Below are 25,533 nucleotides of genomic sequence, written 5' to 3'. Positions count from 1 at the left end.
AAAAAATTTGGAAAAGAGAATATAAATCTGTCATTATAGATTATATGATTGTAACTCTGAGATACATAAGAGAAATAAACTGGAAAACAAGAAGCATGTAAACTCTATAGGAACAAAACTTTAAAACACTCCTGAAGGACAAAAGAAAACATCAAGAAATGTAAAGGCACCGTGTGTAAGTTAGGAAGAGTAGACATCAAAAATGTAAATTCTCCAAATTCTCTCTATGATTCCAATAAAAATACCAAAAGGGCTTTATTCTTGCAATTAGACAAAGTGATTATAAATTCAGATGGAAACATAAACAAGGCAAGAATACTCTGCAAGTTTTTGAAAAATTAAAAAGTATTAGCTCTGTCAGGTATTAAAACATATTATGAAACCCAAATAATTAGAATAATTTGATGCTGATACAGAGAGATGAAACACTGACATGACAGAGAAGAAAATCTACTGATATGGGGTGAGGGTATAGCTCAAGTGCTAGAGCACATGTTTCACGTGCATGAGGTCCTGGGTTCAATACCCAGTACCTCTTCTAAAAATTAATAAATAAACTTAAGTACCACCCCCCAAAGAAAATCTAATGATATAAACATTAACAAATAAGTAGGGAAAAGATGACTAAGTAAGTGGTGTTGGATAACTGGGTAGTCAGTTGGAAAAATGTAAGTTGTGAATAACATTCTACACACAAGAGGGATAAAATATTTAAATGTGGAAGAAATGAAATTAAAATATTACAAAAAGAAAATAGAATGATTCATAAGCTAGAAATGGTAAAGATTTTTCTAATTAAGATATAATACACTAAAGTCATAGAAGTTTTCCTTTAAAAAATTTTGATGTAAAATTTCATTTTAAAAAATCTGAATGGTAAAAAAAATGACAGAAAATACATTTGCAACTTTTATCACAAATGGTCAATTTTCTAAAGGAACTCCAATAAAATGAATAGTCTAATAATCCAATAGAATGGATTTTAAAAAGGGCAGTCTGACAGAATACAAACTTGTGGTTGCCAAGGGGGAGGGGGTGGGAGGGGATAGATTGGGAGTTCAAAATTTGTAGATACTGACAGGCATGTTCAGAATAGATCAACAAGATTATACTGTATAGCACAGGGAAATATACATAAGATCTTGTGGTAGCTCACAGCGAAAAAAATGTGGCAATGAATATATGTATGTTCATGTATAACTGAAAAATTGTGCTCTACACTGGAATTTGACACAACATTGTAAAATGACTATAGCTCAATTTTAAAAAGTTAAAAAAAAAAAAAGGGCAGTCTGTATATTAATTCCTCCTTTATAGTATTTTAAATCAACTGACTCTCTTTTTCAAGAGTGAATAAAATATAAAAATAAAAATAAAGATCACTTTGGCTACTGTTTAGATATATCTTCACCAAAACTCTTACATATGGGAGTTGACTTGTGTGAGTAAATGTTTTGTAGAAATTGAGAAAATATGTAACTTTTATAGTGGAGTTGACACAGTGTGAAAAATCAGTGCATCCCAAGAAGTTGAACCATGAAAGGAGGAAACAATAGTTCACAACCACTGACCCCCAAGCTGGACCCCAACCATTCATGTGATGGAAATTGTAAGGAAAAGCTTACATTTCAAGGGAGCATTTCAGGAAATTTTATTTAGCTCTTGAGAGGCAAGGTGACCCAGCAGACATTCACGTTACTAGAGAGTAAGTGAACTTTAGTCTAAAATGTGTTTGTGACAGCTAATAAGACTCAGGGCCAGTTTCTTCCCATCTACAGAAAGAAATGACTGGTAAATCTTAATTCATGTTCATATCCCCAAGTATCTAGCCCAGGGCCTGGCAATGGAAAGGACTCAATAAGCACAAGTTCCTTCACCTATCTTTCTCATTCTGAAAATTTTTTTTTCCCCTCTGTCTTCCAAATTCACCCACACCGTAACAAAGTGAAGATGGGTATCTTAGGCGGAACTGCATTCTATTGCATATAACAGAAACCCCCACCCCAAATAACAGGTTTTGAAGAAATGAAACAAAATTTCGCTCACTCATTAAATCCAGATTTAAGAAGCCTGAGGTTGGTACAGCAAGCAGTTCTATTGGTCTCACCGATAGGGACTCAGGCTTTCTTCCCCCCATCCTAGTATGTATTTTCTACTAACAAGTCAATTTGTGGTTCCAGATGGCCATTGGAGCTCCAGCCATCAAGTCCATGTTCTATAAATGTTGAGTGAAAGGAGACAGACACAGAAGAGTACATTCTATATGGTTCCAGTTTTATATATATATATATATATATATATATATATATATATATATATATATATATATATATATATATATATATATATATATATATATATATATATATATATATATATATACAGTTCATCAAAAAGACCTTTATAGCAATGAAGGTTAAAATAGTGGTTTATCTTTACATGGAGTTATCAACTGGGAGGGGCCAAAGGGAGTCTTCTGAGTACTAGAATGATTCTGTCTGTGCTGTACATACGGAGAACTCCTTGATAGGTTCATTTATATTTTGACAAGACTATGCACTCCAGATAGATTGATGATATGTAATAAAAGGTAGTTGTTATCATTATTATTTTATTACCATTATGCTAGTCATCGTTATTGACAAACGAAAGCACAGGATCTCGAAAGGATCCTTTGGTCAAGAATTTCAAATAGTCAGTATCCTTGTGGATGTGAATATCCTCCTGAAAATATACATTTGGCTATGAACCTGTTTTTTAGTTGAGAACTTTCTAAAGAAGCTGAATCCAGTTCTTATTCTTAGAGCTCTGCAATTTTAGAACACTCATAAGGAGTCATAGAAACAATTTTAGAAATATGTTGTAAAATTTATGGTGTTGTTTTCAATATTGTATGATTTTCATTAAGGTGGTGCTATGAGACACTGAAGTGGAGTTTCAAAATAACTGACAAAAATAAGACATAAGCAATATATATAGTTTAGTACCATTTATTAATGCCACCTAATTATAAATGCATTGAATACACTCTAAAAGTAAAAATCCGGTAAAATTGGTGACCCTAGACCACTGGGTACCAACTGGGAATGGCCATACCCTTTTGTTTGTTTAACTTAAAAAGGCCAAGCTAAGATAGCTTCCTTATTTCCCCAGGAATAATGGGAGTGGGTATTTTTCTAGTCCACGTGGTTTATATGAGGAATAAATGCATTTTGAAATATGTATAAATACAAAATACTTACCCACTTAGCAATTGGACACCCATGAGAGGTTTTTCCTTCCTTCCCCGTGTACACTACTATTTCTATTCTTATTGCGTTTCCTTTTTGACCATACCTGAATATGAAACACAGTGAATGGAAAATATTTACATAATACATTTTTAACATCAGAATGTGCATAAGATGTAGATATACAAAAGTACAAAAATCAAACACTCTTCATTTTATTTTTTAATTTACTTTTTTAAAATTTACTTTTGTGTGGCAGATATTTTTATTAGTTCTCCAGTTTTATTTACTTGTCCTTAAGGATCACTCTTTAAAAAAATGGCCTGGCTCCAAGACAGGCAAAAGAAATGTGAACGCAGGGTTGATGGAGGTAATTTTAACTATTGCTACCATTATACAATAATATAAAAATAAGTTATTTTGAATTTGACAAAAATAGCCTTGCTTTGTGAGTGTCTTTTTGAGGGCCCAAAGGCTCACATGATGAGGGACTCAGCAGGGACACCAGGACACTATGCTTTTCCTGGGCCCTAAGAAACATCCAACTCATACTCCTGAAGGTTTTCCATTCACCTCATGCTTCTTCCCAGAGATAATTTCTCTGCATTGAGTCACGTCCCCAATAATGAATGATTTTAACAGGGAAGTATATTTCCTCACCTATTCTCCATGATTTCCCTGACAGCAGCAACACTTGGTCCTGCCCCAAGGTGTGTATAATATGGGCCTTTGTCTTTTTGTATAACTCGATCTGTGGAAGGAATAAGATTATTAGACCCAAAGATTTACAGAATTGCATAGGGGCAAGGAAGAGCTATATTTACTTTTTTTTTCCCCTTTTCTGTATGGAACAATGAATCTTGACAAGATTTTGGTAAAGTCTAGGACAATAGGCCCTGGAATTTAGCTTATTCCTTTCTTTCTGCTCCTAATTAATTTACCCTTCAAGAATCACACGAGAAAAAAAAAAAAACATTTTTATTTATTGTATCTCCTACTTAACAACAAAAAAAATCTATAAAAATTGAGGTAAAAAATTAAAAGTTATCCAAGAACAATAGAATTTAAAAGCCTGGCCTCAGACTCCTATTAGAATTGAGCCCAGCAATTGCTCTGCTAAGAATTTATTCTACTTACACATGTGCACAATCACATATTTATAATGCACATGTACACAAGAATATTCCTTGTTAAATTGTATGTAATATCAAAAAAAAGAGAAAGAAACACTCTTAACATCTGTCAATAGTGATAGTTTAAATAAATTTGGGGATGTTTGCATAGTGGAATAAAATAAAGCTATTAAAACAATGATATTTACAAATATTAAAAAAAATCTAAGATTTTAGTAAGTTAAAAAAGCAAGTTGCAAAAGTAGTATGTTTTAAAAGATCTAAACTGTAAAATTGGAAAGAAAATTAAACTCAGTAATGTTACTTCATACAGAAAAACTGTAACATGTTTTTCTGTAGATAATAGAACTGTAAAAAGACTTTGCACCATATTTCCAACCCATTTTAATTTTCGTTTTTGAGTGTGAATTACATGTTTCTTAGAAAACATTATTTTTAACTAGGCCTGCCTCTTAGAATCATGTCTAACTAGAATCACTGGGCAATGCATTTCTGTACCTACACCAAAATGTCATTACTTAACCATTTTAACTGGACATGAAATACAACATAGGATTATTTCTGTGGCTACTTAAGCAAGATACAGTGAATAATTTTAAACCTGTTCATGATCTAGAGCAGTGGTTCTTGGTCAGGGGGGACTCTGCCAAAGGGGACATTTGACAGTATTTTGGGTTGTGACAATTACACGTGAGTTCTAGTGTCATTGGTAGCCAGTGAGTGGAGGCCAGAGAAGCCACTGAACTGCCTACAATGGATAAGGCAGCCCCCCTACAACAAAGAATTATCCCATCTAAACTGCCAATAGTGCTAAATTTGATAAACCCTGACCTAAAGGTTAATTACTCTTAATCTGCTAGAACATAACACTTATATAGAAATCCTTTACCCTCAAATATGATGCTCCCACTTGGGATGATTTCTGAATCTGCTTTGTTGTTTTTCATTTAAACTTCCCATTTCTATAAAATGAGCACAATATAACAATTATAGGAAAACATGCAACTGACAGCATATAAAACATTTCCAGGTCCACTGCAGATACTAAATAAAGCTTTCATGTCTGGCTGTCTCCACTTCTACATGGTGTCAAGGTAGTATGTATAAGGAAAGGGGCTTGAAACTAGACCTTCATCCTGAAACCTTGTACGCACTCAAATTAGACTAGCTTGGGTATGTAATTTTAATGGCATTTTAAATTAGAGGTTTTTTTCATTTATAATGATATTCAGAAAAGTACTGTCTCTTTTTCACTGCAGATTTTTGAAGCAACAAAGGATGGAGGTTACAAATACAGGCTCAAGTTGGGATTACCTGTCGCTGAATTCTAGTTTAATCATTTACTAGCTATGAGCTGCTCTGACTGAGTTTCCTCAGTCATAAAATGGGGATAAAAAGCATTCCTTTTGCTGGGTTGTGACTATAACAAGTCAAAGATGTAGCGAGTTATCAGACTCGCAGTTAAAAGATCTGAAATAGGAACCATTATCATTATTACACTCTTCTGTCCTTGGTCCAAGAATCTCTCATTCTCTCAATTCAGCCCCACTCAGACAGCATTGTCACTCATTCGAGACTGTCAGATCCTTCTCCTTGGAAGCTCTTCATTCTCAGAGAGCCTATCCTTGGTGCCTGGCACACGGTAGGCTGTCAAACCTGAGTGCTGAATAATGAGCACAGAAATGGAAGGATTCATTTCAGAATATCAAATGCACTTTGAATAATCAAGAAATAAAAGTCATGCTACTCTTCACTATTTTTTCTATTGTGGTTAAAAAAAATCAGAATGATGTACTTACTTTATCCTTCCAATCAATCCTTTAGCTACCCTTTCTATATACTAATGAACCACCCTGCTTCTAGTAGAAAGACTGCTTTTGTTTCAGGCAAATCTTGAGTCTTTGTGATTTGGGGCCATGTTGTAAGAAAGACTGTTTCAAATAATTAAACGTATTTGGGTTCAAAGCAGGTTATTTCACAAATCCTGTGGTATCACAAGTTGTGTAAAAAGCTGAAATAATGGGGCTTCTGCAGTTTAATGACACAATCTATCTAATCTCCCTATTTTTTACAGCTATATTAAATAAATTTCTTCTTATTTTTGAGCACTTACATGAAATTTGACCATAGAAAGTGACTAATCAGTGCAGAATTCAAATTAAGGTTTTATATGTTCTAAACATTGAGCACATTTCCCATAAGGCCTGCCTAAGAATCTACTCCTGCAAGATTTTCTCAGGGCTTTGAACACACTCATAAAACTTCTAGTTTCTGAATGTTCTTTTTCAATGACTCCCAAGACACAAAGTGCATATATAAATACATTAGAAATCTGTCCATGAGTAAACTATTTGTACAAACCTATGCGTCTTTTTCTGAAATAGGAAATCAATATTTATTCAATGATTTAGTATTTTAAAATTCCAAAAGATTTGCAAATTCTTTAATTGGCCAAGATTATGTTTTTTTTTCTTCTTATATGGGCACACAGTTTACATCACAGAGCATAAAAGCACTAAGCACTGAAAAAAAAAAACAAACCAGTTCCAATCCTTCAGTGAATTAGCAATTACAGATATATTTTAATATTTGTTACATTGTACATATATTTTATATTCTCAGTATGCATGTTATACTGCACAACAAAAAAAATGTACTTTTAAATAAATGGCTTATAGGTTGAAATTCTTTTGAATATAGGAAGAATTAACTGTAATAAAGTATTAGGGGAATTCATTCTTATGCACAATAAACAACTTGAGAGACATTTAGCCTGAGAGAAATCAGCAAATTTTCTACTTAAGAAATTTTCCAAATTACTAGTGGATTTCCCATTTATCTGAGCAGCGTCAATAAAGGTACCACAGAAAAACGGGTATAGAATTCAGTACATTCTAACTAGATTATATGAATGGGGGCAAAAATGCCATTCATAAAAGATAAACCAAACTTGATTCCATCATGACTGGAGGCATTTAATGTCCAGTAAACGAAGAAGAAACACACATGCATGCACTTACCAAGACAGTTGCAGGTTGGCAAATCAGCATCTTTTGTTGCGGACACCAGGGTTTTCGTAGGATCAGTAAAGAAGTTCATGGCATAATCATTAAAACTTTTCTGTGCATTGTCTATTGGGGAAAATTCTGATGCTCCAACAGTAGATGAACAGACATCCTCTTCACTTTTGGTAGAAACCACTGTAATTCCACCTGAACATACTACATTTAGCTTCCTGAGAATTTGTGCTGGGTCCGGTAAGGGAGTCTCATGAGAGATACCAGGCAATGTTGGCAGTCTCTGATGCATGAATTGGTCTTTAACATCCTGTTGGAACTGTGTTTGGTCATCGCCAGCCATCATATTAGCACACTGGTTAGTTGGAGAGGAGGGCTGAAATAAAGGATGAGCTTTCTGATTGACATTCACTGTTGGCTGTACCTGAGTATACGCATTTTCTGTAAACGCCTGCCCGTTGGATTCTGTTTTTAACTCGACTATGGGGAGGGAATCCAAGGGTTCAACCTTCATTTTTTCCTGTGCTAATTCAGGATAATATCGCTCAAATTTTATCTGAGTGAGGGGAGGAAATACTTTTTTGGGTTCTAATGGTGAACTCGTTTGAGTCAGTGGTTTCCATACTTTGGTTAAGGGAGGAATTTTTCCCAATAGAATAGGAAAATCATGTGGACCAAACTGACCAAATCGTTGAAATTTAGATGCTATCCAAATGTCATGTAATTTACTATACTCATATGACAACTGCTCCTGCCTTTTCCGGTCATTTTCTTGACAACTTATGACTGCAGGCTTCTTTTTCCGTCGATCTCTTGATGGGGTAGATTTTGTCTTTTTCTGGGTTGTGTTCTTTTGCTTTGTTACCGATGAGCCATGATTATTTTGTACACTGGAAGGTGGCTTCTGCTGTATTTTGTCCTTCTCCTGGCTACAGTTTTGCTGTACATTACATGCAACAGGGTTTGTTGGTGTACTTTCAACTTTTTTGTCCTCTGCTTTTATGTAATTGAATTTAATTATTGATGCAAGTTGTGTTAACTGTGTTGCAACATCTTCTTCAACTTTACTATGAACTGTATCTTGACATAATGGATCATCCTTTGAGTCCAACTTGTTGCTTCTGTCCAGTGACTGGTTACAATACCCCGATTTATTAGTTGTTGCCAACTGATGCAAATTCTTAGAACTGCCAAGAGTAATTCTACCTTGAGCAACATTTTTATTGGTGTCAGTTTTAGATGCATTTGAATTTGGTATAGTAAGAGATACTGAATTTGTGATTGTTGAATATTCCTGTGCCTTTGTGGATGCCTGGTCACTAGGTGAGCTGTTGTGTGATTTAGAAGTGATATTTTGGCCATTGAATACTAACGTGTTGCATGAACTCTGCTTTTGCAAAGATTGACAATGATGTAGGTTTTGTGGCTCCCCTTGTAAGTTTGGGTCTTGGAAGTCTTTTCTTACAGAATATAGGATAGCTTTACAGCTATTAAGCAAACTAGCGGTTCTCTGTTCTGTTTCTTCATCCTTCTCTGACTTGGATGGTGAGGAATTTTCTGATGGGGCTTCTGATAGTTGAGTTAGAGCTTCTATGGCCACCACTTGTTCTAGTGTTAATCGCCTATCTTTCATTAGGGACAGAAGGCTTGGTTGAAGTGTTGGTCCTTCTTTTGGTTCTCTATTTGTTATTTTTTCTAGTGATTTTGGTTGATCACTTTCATTGTGAATACTAGTACGACTATTTAAGTTGAAGTTTGCCGGATCTGGAAAAGACTTACAATTAAAGCCAGGCTTATGGAAGACAAAAACATTACTTCTCCCCTTGAGATGATCACAGCTCGCACTAGTAGCAATGGAACTCATGGCATTGTTATGGTTTGTGGTGCCTTTCAGGAATTTATAAGGATTATTTTCAAATGCCTTGCCAAGTTCTTCAATACTGAGATTTTTAAAAGACAAATTTGATTCAGTTGGTAAATAGTGTACATTTTTAATGCCGTTTCTTATCGTTTGTGCAAACAATTTTTGAGGTTCAAGGAGGTCAGTAAGTAGGACTTTCTTCCTGTCATCTTCAGAGTTTTTCAAATTTTCAGCTTCAGTTACAATTGCTTTAAATTCTCCTTTGACATGATCAGTTAAGTGTGATTTCTTATTTTGCGTCCACTTCTCCACCTCAATACCTGTCATACTTTCTTCATTTTTAGTTACATTTTCAATGGGAAATGAGCTTACTTCCAATCTTTGTTCTTCCTCATGACCACAACTACTGTATTCCATGGATTCTGACTTGGGGCCATTTACTGGTTTGTTGTCAAAATCTACCTATAAAATAGACACAGAAGTTACCCATGTTATTTGCTTAAATATCAGAGTAAGAGCCATAGGAACTTTATAATTTAATAACAACTAAATGTGAAGTCCCTGAAAACATACATTAAAACATTATTTTCTCTTTTTTACATATTCATAGAAGTTATAAAATATCAATAAGAGGGAAAGAAAAAAAGCAATAGGAACTATCATGATCCTATGCCTGTTAATATTTTGGTATATTCATTTTTTTTCCCAAATAAATTTTTTAAACATTTTTACATTTATACCATTCAATGGACAATACCTATTACTTCAATGCAAACTGTACTGAAGTAGAACATACATACCAAGAAACATACAAATCATAAATATATAGCTTGTTGAATTTTCACAAAATGAACACCTATGTACCCAGATCCCAACCAAGAAACTTTTATCTAGTCATCACTCCACCACCAAAGGGTAACCATTACTTTGACATCTATCATAGATTTCTTTTGCTATTTCCAAACTATACAACTGACTTCTTTTTATTCAAAACGTGCGAGATTCATCTATGTTGCAAAGTATAATTGTAATCCATTGATTCTTAACTGCTACACAGTAATTCTGATTGGATATACTACAATGTATTTTGCTGTTCTACTGTGGATAGACATTTATTTTTGGTTTTTGGCTATTACAAAGTACACTGCTATAAGACTGGTGAACTTATACATACATTGGGTGGAGTGGAAGCTCTGGCTCTTTCAGTGTGTATACATGTGCATGGATCTTCAGCTTTAGCAGACAGGCCAGAGAATCTTCTACAGTGGTTACCAACACACACACCCACTAGGAATTATGACAGTTTCAATCTTTGTTAACAATTAGCTCACATTCTTATCAATAATTAATATTTTTTGTATTTTCATATTAGCCCTTCAGGTGAATGGGCAGTAACATCCCTTTTTAAAAATTTTTTGAGATGAAGAAAGTAGGAAAAATCTTCCAAAGCAAGAGCAAAAAGTGAGAAGCCATAAAAGAAAAGCTAGACTTCTTTGACTACATATAATATTAACAATTTAAAAGGGAAAGACACCATAACATGCTTTTCCAATTGCTGATCACAACCTCTGAGTCCTAATAGCAATTTAGTGCTTTGTGACAAGTTGGTTTTTTAAATGGAATATTAAGGAACAATAGGCGTACACTACATTTAGTAATAAGTATTACCATATAAATCTTTTATGTATGTGTTTGTGCACTGAATCATGATGTAAAATGTATACATTTCTTAATACGTATAGATATTTTGAAAGGTAGGAGAAATATTGCCATAAATAAATTCAAAAGTCAAATGACAGGGAAAATATTCACAATACATGTAAAGAGTTGCTATTCTTAATGTAAAAGAATTTCCACAAATTATGAAGGAGAATGACTCAGAATAGAATAGAATAGTGAAGAAAGGACAGGCACATGCAATTCATGTAAGTGGAAATCAAAAGGATCAAAAGCTGTCCAACTTTAGTAGAAGACAATCAAGTGAAAATAAACATAGTTTTTGCATCCAATCAAATTGCGAACATAAAAAGGCAGAAATGTCCTTAAGCAAATCATAAAACAACAGGACACTTATACTAGAGAAAGTATGAAGTAAACTCTCATATACTTATATTGTGAAAAAATGTGCAGCCATTACTCCATGTATCAATCTAGTGATTGTATGGCAAGATATTCATAATACATCATTAACCCGAATAAGATGCAGCTGTGATGTTATCATCCCTTCTTATTTAATACACACAAACAGTTGTCTAGCACAGACAGAAAGCTGGTAGGATGAACCTAAAATGTTAATAACACTTACCACTGGGAAACAGAAGTGAAGAAAAGGGAAAGTTTACTCTTTTTTTTACTTGAAGCTTTTAATTTTATAGGTAGGCATATCCAAGCACATTGAACTTCAATGTATACACTCCCCTACAGAGGAGATTTTGAGGCCCTTTTAAAATTTTACATATCAAAAGCATAAGACAGTCTCATTAATTAATGAGATTAAAAACAACAGACCTTTATTATTCAGTTATATCTTACATAGCTTTCTAAAAACACTGGGTATCACAAGTTTATATAAACATAAAAACATGCTCTACACACTGCTAACTATAAAACTAAACTTTAAGAAAGCAAGGTAACAGATAAGATTTTAGTGTAGGATAGTAAGATTTTCTATTCCACATCCTCAAAATCTCCCCTGAATCCTTGAAAACACATTGTTACATGCAATAATAGCACGTGTGTGCAATATATTTCTGTGCTATGAGAAAATGCTCACTCTCATTCAGCTACCTGCTATTCATTTTGAAACTGAGTGGCCAGAGCAACAGATTTATCACAACTTCAGGCCATGTCAGAAGTGAATTAGCACCAGAAAGAGGAAGAAAAATACTATAGGATATCACTTACATGTGGAATCTAAAGAAAAAAGACAAACTTATTTACAAAATAGAAACAGACTCACAGACATAGAAAACAAACTGACAATACTTCAACAAAAATATGTATTAAAAAAGTGAATTAGCAAAAAAGATGAATTGTAAAGTACATGGTGTATCTTAACAAAGCTGTTACCCAAAAAAATAAAAACTGAATCAGCATGGATAACTGAAAAAGCAATAAAAGAAATACATAACACACCTTATTTAAATAGATACATGCAAATAATATATAAACATATTTGTTTTAAAATAGAAGTGTTGAAAATAAATGAACCTCATCAACATCTGCAAATTTTAAAAATGAATGTGATACACAACATTTACAGGTTGAAAAACAATCATATGATCATCTCTATGGATGCAGAAAGTTTTCACAAAATTCAACACCAACATATGATAAAAACTCACCACAGAGTGGGTCTAGAGGGAATATACCTCAACACAATAAAGGCCTTTTATGATAATCCATATCTGATAAGCCCATAGTATGATACTCAATGGTGAAAGCTGAAAGCATTTCCTATAAGATCAGGAACAATACAAGGATGCTCACTCTTACTACTTTTACTCAACATAGTATTGAAGTTCTAGCCACACAGCAATCAGACAAGAATAAATCAATCCAAATTGGAAAAAAAAGTAAAACTGTTAGTGTTTGCAGATGACATGATACTATACAAAGAAAATCCTAAAGACATCACCAAAACTACAGGAGCTCATTAATTAACTGGTAAGGTTGCAGGATAGAAAAATAATATACAGAAATCCCTTGCATTTCTATATACTAACGATAAACTATCAGAAAGAGAAATTAAAGCAACAATTCCATTTATACTTAGGAATAACTAAGGAGGTAAAAGACCTGTACTCAAAAAACTGTAAGACACTAATGGTATGAAAACACAAAAGACCCCAAATAGTCAAAACAATCTTGAGAAAGAAGAACAGAACTCGAGCTGAGGTACCACACTCCCTGACTTCAGTCTACTACGAAACTACAGTAATCAAAACAGTATAGTACTGGCACAAAAACAGACACAAATCAACGGAACAGAATAGAGTCCAGAAATAAACCCACATACTTATAGCCTATTAATCTACAACAGTGAAGGTGAGAATATACAATGGGGAAAAGACAGTCTCTTCAATAAGTGGTGCTGGGAAAACTGGACAGCTACATGAAAAAGAATGAAAATAGGACACTTTCTCACACAAAAATAAACTCAAAATGGATTAAAGACCTAAATATTGACTTAATATTATATTTCAGGTGTAAAAGACCCGAAACCACGGAACTCCTAGAAGAAAACATAGGCAGAACACTGTTAAGCAGACACAAATGTTAGCATCATTTTTTTGTATCTATCTCCTAAAATAGAGGAAACAAAAGCAAAAATAAACAAATGAAACCTAATTAAACTTAAAAGCTTTTGCACATCAAAGCAAACCATCAACAGAATGAAAAGAAACCTAATGAATGGGAGAAAATATTTGCAAATAATAACTATAAGGGTTAATATCCAAAATATATAAACAACTCATACAATTCAATATCAAAAAGCAAAAACAAAAACGTCAGACAAAAAACAGGGAGAAGATGTGAAGACATTTCTCCAAAGAAGACATACAGATGGCCAACAGGCACATGAAAAGATGCTAATATTAGTGAATCCTTCGAGAAATGCAAATCAAAACCACAAGGAGGTATCACCTCATACCTGTTAGAATGGGTATCATCCAGAATGGAGAAAAAGGAACCCTTGTACACTGTTGGTGGAAATGTAAATTATGCAGCCACTGGCAACACAGTATGGAGGTTCCTCAAAAAACTAAGAACTACCATATGATCCAGCAATTACACTCCAAGGTATATATCCGAAGAAAATGGAAACACCAATTTCAAAAGATACATGCACCCCATTGTTCACAGCAGCATTATTTAAATAGCCAAGATATGGTAGCAACCTAAGGGTTCATTAACAGATGAATGAATAAAGGTGTGGTATATTATATATAAGGGAACTTAACTCAGCCATAAAAAAAGAATGAAATTTTGCCACTTGCAACAACATGGATGGACTTGGAGAATGTTATGCTTAGTGAAGTAAGCCAGACAGAGAAAGACAAATACTGTATGATATTACTTATAGGTGGAATCTAAAAAGTAAACAAATAAATGTATGTAATAAAACCGAAACAGAATTAGATATAGAGAACAAACTAGTGGTGACCAGTGTGTGTGTAGTGGGGGAGGTTCAAGACAGATGTAGGAATTAATAGGTACAAACTACAATGTATAAAATAAATAAGCTACAAGGATCTATTGTACAGCACAGAGAATATAGCTTATGTTTTATAATAACTTTAAATGGAGTATAATCTATAAAAATTTTGAATTACTATGTTGTACACCTGAAATATAATATTGTCAATTATATCCAATTAAAAAAAATCATCTTACTTAAATAGATACATCTAAATAATGTATAAATACATTTGTTTTAAAATAGAATTATTGAAAAGAAAAGAAACTAACCTAAGTGCTATGACAGATTAATCTTGTCCACTAAGATGTGGAAGGGAAGAGAGCAACCCTTAGGAACTGCGTGACCAGGGAGATGCTACTTAGCTTGAGCTATAGTTTCCTCCTTTTAAAAGATCGTTACGATCGTGATGGGGATTAGACGAGATAATATAACTAAAGAGCACAATGAGGACAAGCTATCACTAAGAGGGAGCACAATGTCATTACGATAGTTATAATTCAAAGAACGTTATCTGTACTGTAATATACTCCTTACTTGCAATAACTCATTTACTCTTTATATAACCCTGATGCAGACACTATGGAAAGGTGCTCAAGATTAAGAGAAACACAAATTAAAATGACACAGACAACATTTTTCATTTCTCAGAATAGCACACATCAAAAAGTTTTGACCACCTAGACCCTAGGGGACCCTGTGGGGAGAGACACTCACATGCTGTTGGTGGGTGTACAACATGGTACAATCCCTATAGACAGCAATTTGGCAATAATCAAAATTATCAGCACAACTTTAATACAACAGGTTGGGGAACTTATCCAAGTTATACTTGCATCTAATAACGGGTTTTGACAGCTTTGTATATTTTAACAAATAACCGAAAATACCCCAATGTCCATCTGTAGCAGACTAATTGTGATACAGCTATACAATGCCTTGCAACTATTGAAAGAAAATGATAAAAAAAAAAATTCCATGGCTTCCAGAGTCGGGTGTGTGTACATTCTGTATTAATAGGCATGTTTGATTCTTGTAAAGGGACATTAGTAGCTGCTGCAGGTCCTGTTTGGAAACCCCATGTACAATTCCTGGTTTTTTGTAAGTGTCAGTGCGGGGGACATTTGACTTTTGTGTTTGTATCTTCTTTTTATGATTGCTGTACTGACCCTTGTCTTTTTGCGGAAGGGGTGAAAAGAGAGTTGAAATAAAAATGTTTAGAAATTAAAAAAAAAATTCCGTAGCTAATAGGCAAAGATGTCCAAGTTATATTATTTTTCTAAAATCCCACAGAACCTATATATGGAATTTTGGTGTAAAAAGTATATATTCATTTTTGCATAAAAGAAACTGGAAGAGTACAAAATAAACTAAATCAGGTGATGAGTAGGAAGAGTTTAAGAGCAATACCGAACAATGAGAAAACAGAAAGAGTTCGGGAACACACCTAGATCTGATTAAATACTGTTTTGACTTTTTAATACATTTCTTTAAAATTAAGCCAAAATTGACAAAGCCCTCTATCGAAAAACTTCTAGGGTACAGTAAGAGAAAAGAGCTAAATGCAGAGTAGTTTATGTAGTATCAAATTACAAACAAATTAAAGCATAAAGGGAGAGCAGAGTGTATACAAATTTGCTAATATTTGTTAAATATTTCAGGGAGGCTACATACAACTGTCAACATTTGTCTTATAGACAACCGTACTCAGTGGTATTCTGGTAAAGTTTAACCATCAACTTGGGAGGTGGTGAGGAAGACGCCCTGTTTTGTGGGGTTGGCCAATTTTTGTGGTGTAAATACACCCACCATGGTGGATTGTAAACTATCGATGTGACCACCTGACCGAGAGCTGGGAAGAAATGCACACATCCACTGAGTTGGAAGGAGCTGTCTCCATGACACCACTGAGAGCACTAATCCAAACTACTACTTGAAATAGGCTCCAATGGCTACATTATGAACTTTTATTAAATGAAGATTTTATTGGCATTTAATCTGCTTAGGTTATAGTGGTTCCCCAACATCCATCTCGGATCTCAAAATATTTGTTAATATCTGTCTCTAAAGAGAAGCCACTTGTCTGAAGGAAGTGAAGTGTTTCCAAGAATATCAGAACTGGGGCTGTTTTGAACCCCTCAAGTTCCATTTACACTCTGGGGACACCAAACCCATTCCACCTGCCCACCAGTGTTTGTGTCTCTTCTTCTCCTCCCCCACCCACCGCTTGTCCTACTCCCACCCTAGGCTACTCCAAAATGGCCCAAGGGTACAGTTTAAAAAACAATAGGTGATTCAAAATTCCCCAGTTCTGTGTCTCCCAATCTGTACCCATCCCAGGCTTACAGGTTTCCCTGGGCCCCTCCTAGGCACTCTGAACTAACAGGAATGTTGAACTCCTTAGATCAGATCTGGGTCCAATAGTTTCCAGGCCCCCACCATTTTCTCATTTTTCCACGCCCCCTCCATTTTCTCATTTTTCCACATTCCTGTCATCATGATACTCTTACATCTCCTCTTAAATGAGCTCAAATAGCACTGAGCAAAGAGACATTTTATTCTGAAATGGCCATGCCCTTTGGACGGAATCTGACTGTAGCCCCTCCCAACATACACTCACATTCCATACATGCTGCATTTCCTGTATCAAGAAACAAGTACTCCGATCACATGGAAAAATCAAAACTTTCAAGGCACTTTCAGAGACATGGTCCGGCAAGACTATGGTTTTACTACAAAGGCAGATCGGTGTGTTTCTCAACCTTCTTCTTCTCCTATTTTTTCACCACTTATTGCAGAAGTCTTTTAAAACATTTTTTCCCTAATATCCTTCCCCATGAGATCTTAATATGACAGATACAGTATCTGTTTATGTACTGTGGCCCAACTGAAATTATCTAAAATTTTTCACCCCACCACCAAGAACCAATTTTCACTTCCTCTGAGGAAAAAGCAATTTTTTTAAGTTCTTTGTTTTGGGGGAGGTAATTTATTTATTCATTTTAGAGGAGGTACTGGGGATTGAACCCAAGATCTTGTGCATACTAAGCATGCACTTGAGTTATACCCTCCCCCGAAAGAGCAAGTTTTAAAAACATGTAGAGTGTGAGGAGCAGCCCGCACTGTCTTTATGCTTATTCAGAAGTGGCACCCTCCAAATCTAGGTTCTCAACCTGAAAACTGAGTGCTTGGGGAAAAAACCTGACGGAGAACCACTGGGGCCTTCATGAATGTTAACTTTCAGATGATACAATCATACCAGATACCGTATTTTCCCTTCCCAATTTCCATAAAGAGAAGCATGGGGGTCAGCCCTGCTCTGCATCCTACCACCATACAATGCTCACCACAACTGCATGCTAACAAAAACAAAGTTAAATCAAAAGAGGAACCGGCTACTCACCAAAGATCCACATAAGGAGATTCTAAAATAAACATTTAACACACACACATCAAAAAATTCTCCTTCAAAGGGGACCTGCAAAACAGCTACCTTATTTTCCTAGAATTCCCACCATTGTCTTTTTCCTTATTTAGGCATAAAAAGGGAATACCTGCCCTATCAGGTTTTGGAGCCCTAATGTTCTTTGAGCTTTGCCTCCGATCTCAGTTTCCCCAACTTGCCTATAACCACCCACTGAAGAGTTTAAATGCCACCAAAAGGCAGGGCTTGATGAGCCGGGAGAGGGGGAGTCTTAGGGACGGGGTCAGCACTTGTCCCCACCATCCCTACCTTGGTGCCATAAAGCCTTATGGCTTTTCCATTCGTGCACTGAATAGGAGCCATGGCAGAAACTTCAGATATTCCTCAGTTCTCTCCGACAGACCCAGATACCAAGCCAAATGTCTTTTCTAAAGTTTTTAATCCCATCCCCAAACAAAAACTCCACCCTCATTTAGCCACAGGGTCTTAGAATCCAAAGTAAATCCCTTAACTTGGGGGTGGAGCAAAGGAGGAGAGTTACTCAAGGGAGGGACAACTTCTATTTAATCAAAGCCGAGTTAACTGAAGATTAGTTCCAACTATATACAGAAACTGATCTGATCTAAGAACTAAACCTCTCTAGTTGCAGATGACCTCGTCCCTGTCCTGTTCTTCTGGAGCTATAAGCCAGTATAATTCATTCCCAGTCAAAAAGACAAAAACCAGCTCTCTGGGCTTGAACCTAGTTTGTGGTGACAATGCTAAATGCACTCAGAGGGTCAGGACTGTCAGTAAATACGGGACTGTTATGGTGTCTCCCTGAGGAAAATGGTGAAGAAAACTGAAACCAGCCACCAAGCTAAGTGCACTTGCCTCTCAGGTGGCAAAACCAAAATGAATAAGTGATCTGGCACTGTGGTTCCTTGAAGGGTCTTAGGTGATGCCTGGACCTTCAGCACGACTTCTGCCATCGCTGTTAAGTCTAACTGAAGGAATTGAAAGACCTACAGAAGCTCCACCATTTGTAACATTGCTAGCCTATAATAAATGGGTTAATTTAAGTAACAACAAGACAAAAAAACCGGTCAGACCCCAGATCTGACTCAAGGTATCATCCCATCAAGTTCCCTCTGCACTCAAATATTTTAAGTGGCCACCCTCAAGGTTATAAGTAAGTTCTCAGCTACCAAATTCAATCATTCCTTAAAGATTATGGACCAAACCTGTTCTTTTGTAGCTCCCCAAGGAGAATCTCAATCAAAACTTTCAAATCTAGGTTTCCCCTGGAGCCTTATCATGTGTCTGTCCCTTGGCTGTGGGTGTGTCACCCTGAGCCTAGTGCAATTAAAAACCACTGCCTTTTTGTTCTTCACACTTTTCATGAACACTCCTATTCATGCTTAAAATTAATAACCAACTCTGGTGTTCAGTGTATTATTCTTTACACTGTTTATGCACCTTAACTTTTTCATATATTTTTAATAATGTGGGCTTTACTTGAATCAAACTGGCTACTCTCCCAGTTCCACTGCTGACCAGCCATGTGGTCGGGAGTGAGGTCTTGCACTACGGAGCCTCTTGGAGCCTCAGTTTCCTTAAGATAAATCAGGACTACTAATAGCACTTACTGAACAGGTTTATTGTGAGGATTAAATCAAACAACATCTTTCCATAGAGTGCTGGACTTTAATATTTGTAGAAGTGAACTATGTAAGGGAAAAATAGATATTAGGTAGTTCTTCCTTTTCTACATGTCCTTCAATATATAGCAAAACCCTGATAATTCCAGTCTCAAATCCACGGTGAAGAAAAGAATATTAATAATAGTTATTATTTATCCATTCAGCATTTACTACTTGCCAGGCATCGATATGAGCACTTTATAGGAATTATTTCATTTACTTTTCCTACTAAGATAAGTGTACTTACATCTCCAATCTTCTAAAAAGGAAGTTTCTGATAAAGTTATGTCATTAGCCAAAGTCAGATCAATACTGAGCCAAAACTCAAACCAAAGGTCTCTAAGTCCTATTGTTGTTAGTCACCAGGTCCTTGTGTTTAACCCCAATGCACTGTTCTACAAATAATCATTTCAACAGCAAGTGGGTATTAACATTTATAAGGAATTACTTCAGTTACTAGTATTTACTAATGTGTACTCAGCTAGCATTGCCATAGATGCTTAAAACACAAAAGAACAACAGAATTCTTACGGTAGCTTCTTTTGTTAGATTGTGGGAATTATCTTTCTGAACTGACTGGCCTATTTTTATTCATGTTTGTGAGCAGTATAGCATTGCTATTCAAAATATAACTTCATATCCAATGCAGTATATGCACATTGGGCTCACGCAGTTATTAAGGGCAGTGGATGAAATTGGAATCCGCTTTAGAATCTAGTTTTTGAGGATGTGGTCAGAAGTGACTGTCAATTCCCCTCTTAAATGTTCCTTGGTCTACAACTGTACTGATTTCTGGATAATCCTAATATGTTTTACCTTTCTGCTAACTTTTCCCTCAAATTTTTCAGTTCTATATAACTGGGAGACTAAGATTCAGTGAAAAGTTCTTGGTGTTAAAATAATACCCCAATATGAATTGCCATATTAATTTTAAAAAATTAAAAGATTGCAATTATTTAATTCAATTGCACTCGTTTCACAAAGGCAGTTTATATGTACTTATTAGGTCAAGGCTCATGATAGAAGGTGGGCTCCAAATACCTCTCTCTCTTTTTAAAAAAAACGGTACTTAAATGCACAAGTTTTGAGATTCTTCCTATGACAAACCCTGTTTCCCACTAAGGTTTAGCCTCTATCAAGTGACCTTGCCTGAAATGCTCCCTCTTGATCAAAGATTATACTCAAGGACTTTGCCTCACCCAACTCTCTCCAGAAGGCCATCAGATAACTAGTTAATTCATGATCCTACAAGTCACCAAGAAAGGTTTCAACTTTTAATCCTTTGCATTGCCCAGTGGCCATGGGTCTCTTTTCCCACCCTCCAAGGTTTCCCCTTGAAGAAAACAAAATGTCTATTTTGGTTTAGGCTTTCTAAGAGTAAGAATATAATCTCCAAGAATACTGAGTATTTATTCAGCACTTAACTGGTGATGATATGCACACAGGCAGTTATTTACACATTCCTAACAGAAAAATCAGAGAGCATTCTGGAGCCAAAGCTTCAAGATCTGTAAATCTTTCCCTTCTACCTCCTTCCCCACAGACTGTGAAAATCTCAGATCTTTCCTATGTTAAGAAAACAAAGCCCTCCAGAAATATTTAGTTCCCACCCTACCTCACTGCCCTATTTTTACAATGAACATCTCCCAAACTGTCTACAATCACTGTCCATCATGATTCTTCAACCCACTGTAATTAGGCTTCTGTTCCCATAACCTCATTGAAACTGCCCAAGATTCACCAGTGTAGTCCCAATTGTCAAATTCAACAAACTTGGCAGAATATCTTTTGATACTACTGCTCTCTTGTTTAAGATCCTCCATTCAATTCTCTGCCCATCATTTCAGTCTCCCTGGCTGGCTTCTCTGTCCACTTACAAATGATAGTATTTCCCTTTCCCTCCTCTCCAATCTCCATTCACCCACATACTTGTCCTTCAGACTACAGTTATTTGCTGTTGATTCTCATATCAAGACAAGATCTCTCTCCTCAGCTTCAAAGTCAGTCATCCACCAACTGGATATCTTCATTGGGCAATTAAAACTCAACCATGTCTAAAAGTTAATGAGTTACCTCTTCCCCAAGTCTCCTTTACCCCCAAACCCACCTAATGACCCATAAACTTTCTCAGAAGCCTCCAAGTTAAAGATTCAAATTCAGCCACCAAGTTCAGTAGATTCTATCTACCTAAAACCTCTTTCATACATCCTGTGTTCCCCATTCCTATTGCTTCTGCCTCAGTACATCCATTCAACAAATATTCATAGAGTACCCATAACATGCTGTAGGCATGAATAGAGAAAAGGTTCCAGCTCTTAAGGAAATCACACTCGAATGGTTGTTAGGTTACAAACATTTTCAGAACCTAATCTTTCATCTTGTACCCTTAGTGCATTAATCTCAAAATCGGGATTGGCCTCCAGTATGTAACACTCCTTAACCTTCATAAAGTTCTAAGAGAGCACTGTCCAATGCAAATACACTGTGGGATAAAGATATCATTTAAAAAATTTTAGGAGGCATATTTTTAAGCAAAAAGCAGATAAAATAAATTTTAATGTATTTGTATTTAAGCCACTATATCAAAACCATTATTTCAATATAGAACTAAAGTTATGAGAGATATTTTATATTTTTATATAAAGCCTATAAATTTTAGTGTATATTCTATACTTAATGAGTCTCAATTGAATGCCAAACACTCAATGGTTAAAGTAAAATGTAGTGGACTCAAAACAAAGTTGTATTTAATGGAAAAATATTTAATTTTACTTCAGTTTTAAATGTTAAATTAATTAAATTAAAATAAAATCACAAAGCCAGTTTCTCAGTTGTCCCCCCTAAATTTCAAGTTATTAGACAATGCAGTTATTTGCAGTTATTTACGGAGTTCACTTTAAATGCAAATGTCATTGCTTTGGGCTATATTCCACATAGCACCTGGCTAAACATCAACCTCACCCCAGGGGGTTTTAGAAAACCAGATTCTAAAATATCCCCTGCATGGTTTCCTTAGGTCTGAAGCTGAAAACCCTATAAAGAGCAGCATGGTAAGGGAACCTGCAAACCACTAATCCCCAGAGCAAAATTCATTTTTCACTCCAGCAAGCAAGGCCTCCAGTTTCCAGCCTTGACCAAACTTTACAGGTCTCCTGCAACAACAATATCCCCACACCAGCCCTACCCCGAGCCTTGCTTCCTCTAGGCGATTTTAAACAGCCTCGACTTTTCTCAAGTAGCAACTTCCACATAGAAATCTCCTGGGTCGCTCAACCTTCCCTCATTCAATATGCCTCCAAAATGCCAATTCACCTCTAGAGAACTAGAGGAAAGGTGATCTGTGGAATCAAGTATTTTTTTATTTCTTAATCCCCCAGCTGGTAGACTCAAATATTTCATATCCTCCAGCCTCACTCAGAGAAAACTGAACCCTCCCTTTTTACTGTCTCTGTACAGATATTTACTACATCACTTACTTATTTGTTTGCAATGCTGCCTCATCTTGGACTTCAGTCCTGGGAGGACAGATCTTGGTGGTTGTCCTCTAGGCTCAAAAATGCGTGTTTTATTTTGGGAAGGAATCAAAGTATAGGCTAGATATAGATAATATTAGGAAATTGTAATAGTATGCTTATGTAGAATGTGCTTAAGAAATTTAACCTTAAGGATGATACCTACAACTCTCCAATGGTTCATACACATACAAAAGGACAATTACTGAACTAAGATAATGAGTATAATGGTGTTCAATGAATAATGGTTCATTATTCTCTCAATTTGTTTTATGTTTGAAATTTTTCACTTAAAATGTTGAATATTTATCTTTAAGAATAAAGATATAAATAAATACAAACGAATTTAAAAGAAAGCAGATATTGCAGTGGCTTAATCTGGAGAGATTTTCCAAGTTTGCTTGTATTCATTTGTTAGTATTATTTTCGAATAAAGGAATAGAGTCCTTCTCTCCTTTCTAAATGTCAATTTTTCCAATGCTTCTTTTCAAAATGTGGCTCTTCTGGAATCAGATACTTTAAATGGAAGGATTGGCTAGGAAAAGTTTTTTTATATATATTTGTTGTAGTCTTTTGTTTTTGCTTTGCAGAGGGGAAGTAATCAGGTTTACTTATTTGTTTTTTGTTTTGTTTTTTTTAAAATATCTTTTCCAAGGTTTATTTATTTATTTATGGCAGGGGGAGGTAATTAGGTTTATTTATTTTTAGAGGTGGTACTGGGGATTGAACCCAGGACCTCGTGCATGCTAAGCATGCACTTTACCACTGAGCTATACCCTCCTCCGCCCTTATTTATTTGTTTTTAATGGCAGTAGTGGGGATTGAATCCAGGACATCATGCACACTAAGCATGCACTCTACCACTGAGCTACAGCTTCCCCCACTATTCTAGTCTTACCTCTTACAAAACCATCTCCAGGACGAGCATCATCAGACTGACTCCTTCGTCACCTACCACTCAATCTGGATACAACACTTTCCCTCTGAACCAGAGCTCTGGTCTTTTTCTATCTAGATCCTCTCTTTACATGACTCAGTCTTGGTAAGTCAGGAAGGGAAAACAAGATAAGTACTTACAGGCAGAGTCATGAAGCTAAGAGGTGCTACACACCAATATAAATTCCCATCATGGGTTTAGTCCTTTTTCTTCTTATTTCTGTAGATAATTTACAATGATGGAAATTTGTCCATATCTTTCTTTTTTTAAATTAGAAGTAATAATTTAAAAATACTTCCAGTTTTAGATTCTTTTCTTTACTAAGAAAAAATTTAAAATATATATGAGAATACTTATGGGAAGACAGTTTGGGCTGCAGCATAACAGCAAATATTTCAAAAGAATTTAAGACTGGGCAAATAAAGTATGATATAATACATCTCTAGAATGCAATTCTAGGTAGTCATTAAAATATCATGTACTGAAATGGCAAAAAGGTTCAAAACATAGAATGAAAACAGCAGCTGAAAAAAATGCATGATATTTTTCTTTGCGTGTATTTGGGGAGCTTTAGTGGAAAGGTATGTATGGGTAAGTGTAGATTTAAAACATCTGAAAAAATACACAACAACCTAGTCATGAGGTTACTGCTGTTAAGAGAGAGATGGAGGAGGGGTGGGTACAAAGAAAACAGGAACTTTTAACTTTCAGCACTTTGCTATTTTATTTTTTTTAACTAGCATCTGTTCCCTTTATGATAAATGTTGAATGGAATACTACTCTGCCATAAAAAGAATAAAATAATGCCACTTGCAGCAACACTGATGGACCTAGAGATCATCATTCTAAGTGAAGTAAGTTAGAAAGAGAAAGAAAAATACCATATGATATCACTCATATGTGGAATCTAGAAAACAAAACAAACAAAAATAAAAGGACACTATGAACTTATCTACAAAACAGAAACAGACTCTCAGACTTACTAAACAATTTTATGGTTACTGGGGAAAGTGAGTGGGAGGGGATAAATTTGGGAGTTTGCTATTTACAAATGTTAACCACTATATATAAAATATATTTTTTTTCCAAGAAGACATACAGATAGACAACAGGTACATGAAAAGGTGCTAGTCATCATTAATCATCAAGGAAATACAAATCAAAGCCACAATGAGAATATATAAAAATAGATAAACTACAAAGACCTACTGTATAGCACAGCAAACTATATTCAATTTCTTGTAATAAGTTATAATGGAAAAGAATATGAAAATATATGTAAATGTGTAACTGAATTGCTCTGGCATACACCTGAAACTAACGTAAATCAACGACACATCAGTAAAAAACAAAATGGAAAAAAAAAAACAAAACACCATAATGAGATAGCAACTCAAATGAGGTAGCAGCATTATTTACAATAGCCAAGGTAAGGAAACAACCTGTGCCTGTCAAAAATGAATGGGTAATGAGTAAAGAAAATGTACACACACACACACATAATGGAATCTCATTGTCTTTTTCTTTCTTTCTTTCT

The 25,533-nt window shown here is 35.3% G+C and overlaps 1 protein-coding gene across 7 annotated transcripts in view; it reads right to left on the bottom strand.

Annotated features, from left to right (window-relative positions):
• Positions 1-25,533, bottom strand: part of TET1 (tet methylcytosine dioxygenase 1) — a 116,624-nt gene that overhangs the window by 39,688 nt on the left and 51,403 nt on the right. For all 7 annotated transcript variants that reach the window (XM_010951678.3, XM_045514233.2, XM_074374107.1 and 4 more), the window contains 3 exons: positions 7,384-9,703; positions 3,891-3,981; positions 3,243-3,336 (listed from right to left, as the gene is read on the bottom strand). In XM_010951678.3, the coding sequence (XP_010949980.2) occupies positions 3,243-3,336; positions 3,891-3,981; positions 7,384-9,703 (2,505 nt within the window). The remainder of the gene's footprint in view (positions 1-3,242; positions 3,337-3,890; positions 3,982-7,383; positions 9,704-25,533) is intronic.

The sequence above is a fragment of the Camelus bactrianus genome, chromosome 11 (genome assembly GCF_048773025.1).
Source record: "Camelus bactrianus isolate YW-2024 breed Bactrian camel chromosome 11, ASM4877302v1, whole genome shotgun sequence".
Classification (NCBI taxonomy): domain Eukaryota; kingdom Metazoa; phylum Chordata; class Mammalia; order Artiodactyla; family Camelidae; genus Camelus; species Camelus bactrianus.
This window is presented reverse-complemented; position numbering and strand designations above follow the sequence as displayed.